Below are 10187 nucleotides of genomic sequence, written 5' to 3'. Positions count from 1 at the left end.
GTTAAACAGAGACGTCAGTCATGCAAACCTCACCAAGCACTCCAGTTTCAGCGAGGGAGGAAGTTTACCTTACGATCAGACTTTCCTTTCTTCTTCCTTCAGTAACACTCAGAGTCATACTCAAAGCGTTTTGAATGATTCCCCAAACATTTTTTTTTCATCAGCTCCAGAAGCGGTTGCGTTTCACACACGACCTCTTGTTGAGGTGTCGTCAGAAACAAAAGAAGACACCAAGAAGCAATTGAGGCATACCTATCCTAGTGAAGCTTCTGTCAAAGAGAGACCCGTCTCAACATCTACAACATTTTCTCACTCATCAAAATCCTTTTATATTGCAAGGAAACCAGTAGAAAGTGGAGAAAAAGAGCTGTATGAAAAAAAAGTAAGCACTGGGGTCCCGCAGTCAGACCTGATATATTTCAGTAAGAATAACAAAACAGCTTCCCACAGTGTCTCAACAAACTTAAAAAGTTTCATTCAAAGACAGTCTTTGGACATCAGCAGTGGGCCGGTAAGCAATATGCCTGTTATTAGTTCAGCTCCCCACAGCACTCACATAAGTGTTCTTACAGAGGGTAGTGATCACAGCACTGCATCTCATCCAGCAGTAAGAATGAGCTCGATTGAAGCTCACAGTGCAGCAACACCCTTCAGCGGGAGTAGGCCAACCGCTTTGCCAGTCGAAAATCCTGAGTCTCACTTTCAGACAGGAAGAGTGGATTCTTTGATCTCTCTTCTGAGACTCCAAACACCAGCTAAACCAAGCTTTCAGACCAAAGGACCCATACTGACATTATTACCAAAGGATTCTGCCATAAAGCTTGCATCTGCAACCACAAAGACACACTTGACAGATAAACAAGATCCTCTGACATTTAACGCTGTACACAGCATTGTTAAACATTCTTCTGTTGATCCCCCAGGGCCAATGAATAAACCAGTTATAAGAGAACCACAAACTACAACCACCGCAACAACAGAAGTTTTGCCCAGGAAGTTGTTTCTCTCAGAGTTGAGTCAGGACTTTGGTGATGACATGCCCGTGTTGACACTACCAACACTATCAAGCAAATCTCTTTCTGAGAAACTGACAATAAGTAAATTTTCAGGGACTCAGTCTAAACTCATCCAGGTAGGAACTTATGATGTAGCTAGAGGGAAGAATGTAGCATCAACTCGTCAGTCTTATTCAACATATAGTGGGGATTTAATCAGAGAGTCACTAAGAGATAATGATACAAAATCAAGAGATGAAAATGAACAGGTGTTGTATGCAGTTGTAGAAAATGGGAACAAGACAGAAAACGATGAGGAGATGAACGCAATAATAAAGTTGCAGGAAGGAGAGAAAAACAGGAAAGACACAACTTTGAACTATCAAAGAGAAAAATTTAAAGAGAGCAGAGAAGAAGAACAAGAAAAAATAATCAATACCAGAGCTAAGACAAATCAAAATGTAGACAGGGAAGGGGAAGAAATGGCAGCGCAAACCGCCAACATGAGTAGGGAAAAAGGTGAAATGACCAATGGAGAGGAGGGTGTAACCTTGAGACAAAACCTGGATCAAAGCAAAGGGCAAATCAGTGATGAAGAAGGAGCTGAAAGAGACAGTGTGACTAAAATATATGAAGAGAATTTCCTAAAAGTTGCAGCTGAAAAGCAGAGTGAGTCTTTAAAAAGGGAAGAAGCAGAGGATAGAAGTGAGAAAACGCCAGAGGGGAAAGAAGACAATAAATGTGTTGGGGAAACTGGGAAAAGGGACATGACAAATGTTCCCTTTGGACCCCCTACTAATTCGAAAGAATTTAACAGAGATAAAGAACACATTGTTGAGAACCTGTCTCCCTGCCCCAGTTTGATTAAACAGCTGGGAACCACTGAGAACAAGGGCATTCATCTGGGAGAAAATGCTACAGCAATTGTGGAAATCACAAATAAATCATTTACCTATAAAGTGACAAAAAATCACAGAACAACAAGTCAGAGCCCCATCCAATCGAAAACAACATCTCTTCCCAAAGAGCCATACACACAGACTAGATCTCATCTCTCTCCTCCCAAGGACGTTTTTCCAAAACATGAAGTTACGTCATCACTCGCTAAAGAAAGTGCCCGGAACGAAGTTGTTGAAGCTACACTTGGACATCACACTTTAAAGTTTGGGGACGTATTAAAGCCATCGGTTTCCCCAAACAGCAGTGCAGCTAAATTCACTCACCCTTTACTAAAGACTATCAGCAATATGTTGTCACTCACCACCCATCGATTGACAACCGCAGCTGGATTCCCGAGAGCTGAGCCCCACTTTACAGTAAATAGTTCTACTCCCAATATATCAATTATTTACGACATCCCAGATCAGACGCATAAATTTAGTGCTTCAGTTTCAAAGGCCAATTCAATTTTACATACCGCAAATGAGAGCGAGCAAGCAGAATACATTATAGCATCAGTGAATCCCGGTCCACACCAGAAGATGTATAATCACTCATCTACTAGGCCACCCACGGCCACAGCCTTGTCATCCGAGGCCCACATCTCCATAGGCCAGTTGCAGCCTCGCCAAGCGCAGCCTGTCCCTCAGATCAGCGAGTCCTCCTCCTCCCCCTCTTTTGACATGACTTCAGGCCAGCCATGCTCATTTAAACTGTCAGAGCAGACAGCCCATCCAGATGCTCTGCATACCTCTGTTGATGGTAACGAGCAGAGATCTGTGCATACCCTAACGGCATCATCGAGTCCTAAAGCGGAAAACGATCAATTTCCCCATACCAACATGTCACCGCTGCTAAATCTCAGCCTGTTTGGAGGTGACATTTTACCTGGCACCTATAGGCTGACAGGTCTAACCGGATCAGCGGTTAGCCCTGTCTTACTAAACTTACTTAGGGCCAATTCCAACACTCAACATGCGAATGGTGAAAGTGACCGTGTCAAGTCTTTGTTAGGGACTGCTGATGAGACAAATCAAATCAAGGAGAACGATAATGCACGAACAATGGTGACCTTGAAAGTGAAACATTTAGAGCTGGTCACAGAGCAAATATCAGAGATGAGACTTGAAAAGAACAGTTTACCTTTTATTACACCAATGACCGGCAGCAATAAAGATAACATAGATGAACTTAATTCTTTGTCTATAATGCAGGCTGATAAACCAGCAATGAAAATGATTCATGAGAATGACCTGATCAGTGTAAATGGCGAAAATGAAGCAAACAGCACTGTGACAGTTCCCATCAAGTCTGTCATGCTTGCGGTTCATGCTGGGCCCAGGACTGAGCAGGCTATGGACGACAATTTTGTGTATGATTTTGGAACACCTGCCTTTAGCACACATGTGGCACCATCTGGCACCTCTCCAGATGTTGAGTCAGAAGGTTGGCCTGAAATGCCTAAAATCCAGCATGATGATGTGACTAAAATGTCTGTTTCTGATGTGAAGCATCATGCAGAAAAAACACCCGGAAAGCAAAACAATTCAGTGAGCAACAGTGCTCTCCCTGCTGCACATATTACTTTCAGAAATGATATCATTATCCTCAGTAAATCCACACACCAGACTGACGACCAGCTAATTACTTCTTCCTTTCAAATGATAACAGCAGTAACTGATGATTCCGTGTCCCTGGCTCCAACTCCTACCATAGGTGGGGTTACTGTGTCCAAAGAAGATCACGAATCACTGCTGATGGCTAGTGAGAGTGTGCCAGTTGTGGAAAACTCATCTCGCGCTGCTGCTGAGCACATAGAGCACTCGAATCGTCATACTGAGTCTTTGTCATTGATAGGGCGTCCCATAACTCCTACTACTGGCAAACCCAACCCTGCTGTGAAAAGACAACACACAACAGAAACACACAGTGCCGAGCTGCCTGAGGATAAAATTTCTGTACGGACTATTGAACAGAGTCAGCATGCTGCTCCTGCTGTATTTGTAATAACACATAATATTAATGACCCAGAGAAGGACATCCAAAGAGACTTGCTGCAGACATCCCACAGAGCTGAAGGTTTGCATGGTCCAACATCTACCATGCTTAGAAAAATGGAATATTCATTAATTAAAGACATCAAAACAGCTCTGACTACAAAGAGTGCTTTTGAAGCCAAACAATCTCTACTTGAGAAAATTTCTGCAGCATATACGCAGGACAGAACAGAGCAGTCTGACAGGCAGACCTCGCATGAAAAGACTTCAATAAGTCAATTGATATCTGGATTTATGGCAGATTCTGCACCAACTACAAGGATCTCGCCCACAGACATTATTAATAAAAGCAGCTGTAGGACTATCGGCTGTGCTCGGTCAACCAAGACGACTGAAACAACAACTGGACCAGGTGAAATTGATCATAGTCAGAAAATGTATAAAACACAGGGTGCAGTCACAGAAAGAGATCATTTCAGAGACGAGGACACTGCTGGCGCAAAACCAGAAAATGGCAATTGCAGCTCTGACTGTCTTGTAGCTGGAAAGGCTACACCGCAGGCCGCTGACCTTGAATATGCAACGCTTTCAGCATTCATCAGTATCGGTGAATCCGATCACGGCGTTGATGAAACGATGTCAGAAAAGGCCAGGAGTGTGGCAGCTAAAGCTGTTCATTTGGAGAGGCACTGGACACCTGAGAGGCCCCACTTTGTAAGGAAAACAACACAAAGACGCTTTCACAGAGAGACCTCGAAGGCTCAGGAGGTTCCTGCTAAAGAGGTCACTTTATCTGAACCTGAAGCAGCTCTTCTGCAGACCAAAATAAAGGCTACTGAGCTGACGGTGCTCTCTGAAAAAAACACAAAAACACAATTAAACCGAGGAGCAGGCAATGTCGAGGTACTTGAAGCGCAAAATGCCACCAGGTTAGTGAGTGCCGCGGCTAAAGAAGAGTCTGGGCGCAGCCTGTTACTGCCAGAGTCTGAGTCCGAGCTGCCAAAGCTGAAGCGCAGGGGAAGGACCTCATCACATCTGTATCTCTCTGGGTAATGCTACTATTTATAATTAGTTAACACATACTGGAGATTTTGAATGATTAAAATATTGACTAGAAATGATCCCATGACTTTTACGTTTTTTTTCTTCCTAATTTGTGAAAAGAAGTCAGGAACCACAGTTGGCAAACAGACTAGGATGCCATTTTATTTATTTATTTCTGCAGTCAATGAATGTTTATAGCACAATTAGGAATTTTAGCTGAGCAAAATAACTTAGACATAACTACTACTACCCTTCACAACTGTGAAAACTCTGAGGTGGGAAGAGTTTTCAGAGCTGTATTTGTTCAACCTGAGATACTCATGTGACTGCAAGTCCTAAAGCTGATTTCTATACTAAATCAAAATAGATGTAAACGAATGTCTACATTGAGAAATCAATCACAAAATAAGATGTATGTTTATGTGTGTATGTTTAGCAGTAACATAAAGTATGTAATATGCAGTACTTTACACAATAACATTTTTGGTGCCGCCCTTCTTTAAAGATATTTATGATGTAAATATGTTAAGATTCATGTTGCAAATACACCAATTTGTTGGTAGTATAACAGAAGTTTCAGAGGATCTGTGTGGCAGTGGAAACTACACAGCAGAAATGAGTCTTGACCTTGGGAGAGGTGTAGAGCCTGGCGATGCTGTACCTGCCCAGGGGAACCTCAGAGTGGTTATCAACCTAAAGACAAACAACAGTCAGATAAACCTCGGGGTCACCTCCTGTTGCCTGTCTCCAACCATCCAGCCAGACCTTGCAAACTCTACCTGCTGTCTTTTCTCCAGGTAAACAGGAAAGCCGGAAATAAGCGTTTGTGTTCTTTTCCAACTCTTGCGTTCCGGCAATCCCCCACCACAATGAATTGGATAAACTGTCAAGAAAATGGATGGATGGATAGAATTCTGATGTCTTTGATAACATCAGTGTTTGTTGACTTCTTGTAATAAGGTTATTAGGCAGTCTCATTCAAACTTTGGATTAAATATAAGTTTAAATGTTCAATTTTTCCAAATCTCTGACCTGGTGATGGGGGAATAAAATAATTTAAAAAATTCAGGTATCACATTTTTACCAGGTAACACTTATCCACACGGCCCAGGGTTGTTATTATACGTAGGGCTAGACTGTCACTGCTTAAAAGAATGTTTATTTTTATTTATTTATTTATTTTACCAGATAAACAGTTTTACTATAACTTACATCAATCCAGGAAGCTGCAGGTCCATTTCTAAGAGTTAAATATTCTAGATAAAAAGAAGGCTGTTGTAGGTTGATGGTGTTATCTCTCTGAGCCAGGATCAGTCAGATAGATGGAAATTGGGTGCACTCCACACATATGGAGAAGCAGCAATATACTGTAAATAGACAACCTGTAAAATATCAAAGTCTGAGTGACTGTTAAACTTAAAAAAATGTTTACACCAGTGATGTGCAGTTTTTTTTTTCAAATGTATTTCTCCTGAGTGAAATGAAGAAAAAAAAACAGTAAATCATTTTAAATTACCTTGAAATAATAACCTCAATAACTCCTAAAGAGCTGAGGAAATGCTTAAAAAATCAGCACACTGGTGAATATATTCTGGATGCTAAATCAGAATTTATAGCAAAACTTATTAACATTACATACCATAACTACCAATCTTACAACACCCTAAAACAAAAACTGACATTTACCTAATATGATTTATTGTTTTTTTAAGTGTTCAGCTCAGTCCAATCCAAAATATTGACACAAAAAGGGTGCACTGTTTATTGATTACTGCAGCTTCCATGGCATGTGGCAGGATTTTCTCACTTTAACCGCTTTTCCTTAAACATTCCGCTATTTCTTTTAAAGAAAAAAAAATCCACTAAGGTTATACTCTGCATTTGTTTTGGTGCCTCAGGTTAGCAGCAGAACCAGCAGGGATCACACTACTGCCCACTGCCTTGTCAACGAGTGCCAGCTTCACCATCAGTCTCTTCCAAATGATTAATTACTCAGTAGTGTACCTACACTGCGATCTGAGTGTCTGCCTGAGGAACCACTCTGACTGTGAAAGGGTAAGATTGCAGTGGGTGCACAGCGTAATGATGTGAGAGAATGAAAGAGCAAGCGACTGAAGGTAATTTAAATTTTGTGACACGGAAAACATGGAGACAGACTAGAAGTGAGCGGGCTCCTTTAAATTGGTTGGGTACAAGAGGAATCAAACACACAGCCTGGAACCCTGGTCACGTGATTATAGACACACTATAGGTTAGATGAGGTCTTCACAAAGTTAGAGAATAGCACTAGACAAGCAGCTCTAATACCAACCCCTGTATCCTGCTGTTTTGGGAATGAGGGCTCTGATTTAAGGAGAAAAGGGGAATCATCTGACAAGTGCATGTTAGAGGGCGGAGGTGAAAGAGAGGAAAAACTCCAGAGACTCATTTTGATGTCTGGCTTTGAAGAGCACTTCCACAGCTCCCACAGCAGCTGTGATTCTAGTATTGCTAAGTTCTCAGCCATTTTTCTTTTGTTTTTTCCTGTTACAGTGGTCATGTAAAACAGTGGGGATATATGATAGACGATAAAAGCTCCATCTTATAGAGCAGTAAAACACTTTGAGAGTTTGAGCTTTGACACAAATTGTACTGCATTATCTGCAACTTTCTTTGTCCACATCTATTGCTCCTTCCCCCCTCTTGTTGTGACAAATTGTGTTTCTTCTTTGCACTTGATGTGAGACTATGCATTCTGGTGAAGCACATCAGCTACAGAAAAGCTATACATTGCATTGCAAAAACCCAGTTTGAGCTGCTCTAAATCAGAATGGGATGCCTAGATTAAATGAAAGCTGTTCCTTACAAGCTCAAATCCATATTTGCAGCTCTTTATTTGAAATAAATACTTCTGCTCATGCTCTTTTTATTCAACTAAAAAAAAAAACTGGCAGGAAAGAAATCAGGTTTTTCCAAAATATTTATCAGAGGAGTGATTTGTTTGTGTTGGTTTCGTGCACATTTCTTTCTGTTTATCATCACAGACAGAAAGAACAACCATCCATCACCCAAACAGATAATAACCTGTTAGCTATTTCACCAGTTTCCAAACTTAATTGTTTTATATCTCCTCGTCTTTTTGTAGCAGTGCCTTCAGAAGAGGCGTGCACTTCCCTCAGAGGGCTCGCAAACTTTTGCCACCAATCTGAAAAATCGCATATCCTTTGGACCCATGTTGAAACAAGTGAAGAACTCTACCTTTCCAGAGGAGATAGGTAATTATTAGCTGGTCCTTACACAAAAATGATGATCTGAGATAACAGAGCATGCACGGCAGATGATGTGACAGGAAATTAGATATTCTCCTCATGAGTGCGTCATATAAAGCTACACAATGAAAGTAAAAGAGATTAGGGAACACTGCACAAACAAGTCATGGCTGTGACTTTTACGGTCTGTTTGTGTTTTTATCAGAACCATCAGAACTGGACTTGGCTCTGGTCATAGTCAGCCTGGTGGTTGGCTCCTCACTTGTCACAGTGATGCTGCTGCTGGTGTGGCTGGCCTACCGTAAACGGGGTGACTGGCTGCTCCGCTCGGCGGCTCCGCCACGAGCCTGCTGCGGCTGTCTTCACCCAGGAGGTGACTTGATCCTTCCGTGACCAAGGAAGGACCGTCGCCTTTTACACTGATCAAGTCTTTACCAAAATAGCTGCAGACAATTACATTAGTCAACAGACAGTGGAGCAGTCAATCATATTAACCACAGAGCAGAGGCGGCCAGCTGCATCGGCTGGTATAGGCTAGACTACACAATGAGGAGCAATCCAATTCACACCGCCTTTCGCAGGTGACACAGCTGTTGCAGTCTAATTTTGTACTTAACCATGAGCAGTCGATTATCATTCACAAATAAAAAAAAAAACACCTTGAGCCCTTTGTTTTATCCCCAGGGGCAAGAAATCAGCATGCTTTGTTTCCCACTTTGAGAATAATGGCTTGTGAATAACTGTTTCATACACGATAATGTATGCATTTGTGTCGTTACCTATATCGAGTCTTTGTGGTAGAAGCTCATTTATTATTGCAAGAGAACATACAACAGCCCTGAAATGTTGCTTCTGTATCTATACACTGTAATATGATGTGGCTAATAATATGAAATAGTGGGAAAAAAAAATCAGAATATGTATCAGTGCTGATTTACTTTTAATCTGTGTCTAAAGAAGAATTTTTTCCTGATCTCAATCTCTAATCTGAATCCTTAATAAGTACAATGAAGCAAAATACAAATGGGAAAATCCTTTCTAGCAGTATTCCTAACATAATATTCCATGATCCATTTTATGTGCACCAGTAAAGTTTTTTTGGGGAACATTGTTAGCGCTGTTTCTTTCTCTTTCCTCATTTTGAATGTAGGTGCACTGCTGTGCAGGGAGTTCAACACTGACTTCCAATGAAGGATGATGACCTTCAGGGTTTTTAGTGGGAGCAAAAACAGACATGAACTTCAGGGGCAGTATTTGAATGATAAGATTCCATCAGCATAGAGTTCAGCTCAAGGTGTTCAAGACTCCCTCCCTCTGCGCGGACCGGTACCAGTCCGAGGCCCGGGGGTTGGGGACCGCTGGTTTATAGGAGAATCTAAAACTGTGCACTTTTATTTTGTATTTCTATCTATTAACATTCTCAGTGTTGCTGTTAAAAGTATAAACTCAGACTTCATAGTTATAGAAATCTAAAATTTCTCTAACTTGTATTCATAAACATTGCAAGGTGCCCAGAACACAGTGTCTTGAATGACGTTTTATCTGATGTCTGGATTTCCTGGCATTAATGGAAGCCCTCACTGCTGCTAAATATGTCAGTCAGACTTCAGGAAAAATACGATGGTAATCTCCCTGTGACCATGACATGACCTATGTCATGTTGCAACTATGCCACTATTTGTGGACAAAATATAAATTTCCAATTCTAATCTATGAAGATCTGATTTGACGGATTCAGTGTAAAAGTTAATGGGAATATCTGTTTCATGTGTGACGCACATGAAACAGGGGAGGCAGCTAGGTGAGTGTCCGAGAGAGTCAAGGAGTGAGTAGCCAAGATGCACAACATTTTTCCTGTCCGGAGGATTGTTGCAGGCAGGAGAGCAGACAAGTAAGAAACATGAAGACTGAGTTGACCAGCACTGGAAGACATGGTGAGAGACAGGTGAGTATTGAACCTAGAG

General features: G+C 41.5%; 1 protein-coding gene across 1 annotated transcript; it reads left to right on the top strand.

The window, feature by feature from the left end:
* Positions 1-794: 794 nt before the first annotated feature.
* On the top strand, positions 795-9297 carry LOC146559702 (uncharacterized). Its single transcript, XM_085244799.1, has 5 exons — positions 795-4980; positions 5539-5772; positions 6874-7030; positions 8100-8229; positions 8429-9297. The coding sequence occupies exons 1-5, from the start codon at positions 929-931 to the stop codon at positions 8614-8616; spliced, it is 4761 nt and encodes a 1586-aa protein (XP_085100925.1). The 5' UTR covers positions 795-928; the 3' UTR covers positions 8617-9297.
* Positions 9298-10187: the final 890 nt, after the last annotated feature.

This window comes from Mchenga conophoros, linkage group LG14 (assembly GCF_057382185.1).
Source record: "Mchenga conophoros isolate Kocher_MC1m ecotype Shallow Benthic linkage group LG14, M_conophoros_male_GT1.1, whole genome shotgun sequence".
Lineage (NCBI taxonomy): Eukaryota > Metazoa > Chordata > Actinopteri > Cichliformes > Cichlidae > Mchenga > Mchenga conophoros.
Note: the sequence above shows the minus strand (reverse complement) of the source record. Positions and strands in the feature narration are given on the sequence as shown.

What these genes read in the sequence shown, in the direction of transcription:
- LOC146559702 (XM_085244799.1), top strand. Translation starts at nt 929, where the DNA reads ATGAATAAACCAGTTATAAGAGAACCACAAACTACAACCACCGCAACA. An exon ending in ACCTGCTGTCTTTTCTCCAG is followed by an intron (nt 5,773 to 6,873) that starts GTAAACAGGAAA and finishes TTGGTGCCTCAG; the next exon opens with GTTAGCAGCAGAACCAGCAG. An exon ending in ACCACTCTGACTGTGAAAGG is followed by an intron (nt 7,031 to 8,099) that starts GTAAGATTGCAG and finishes GTCTTTTTGTAG; the next exon opens with CAGTGCCTTCAGAAGAGGCG.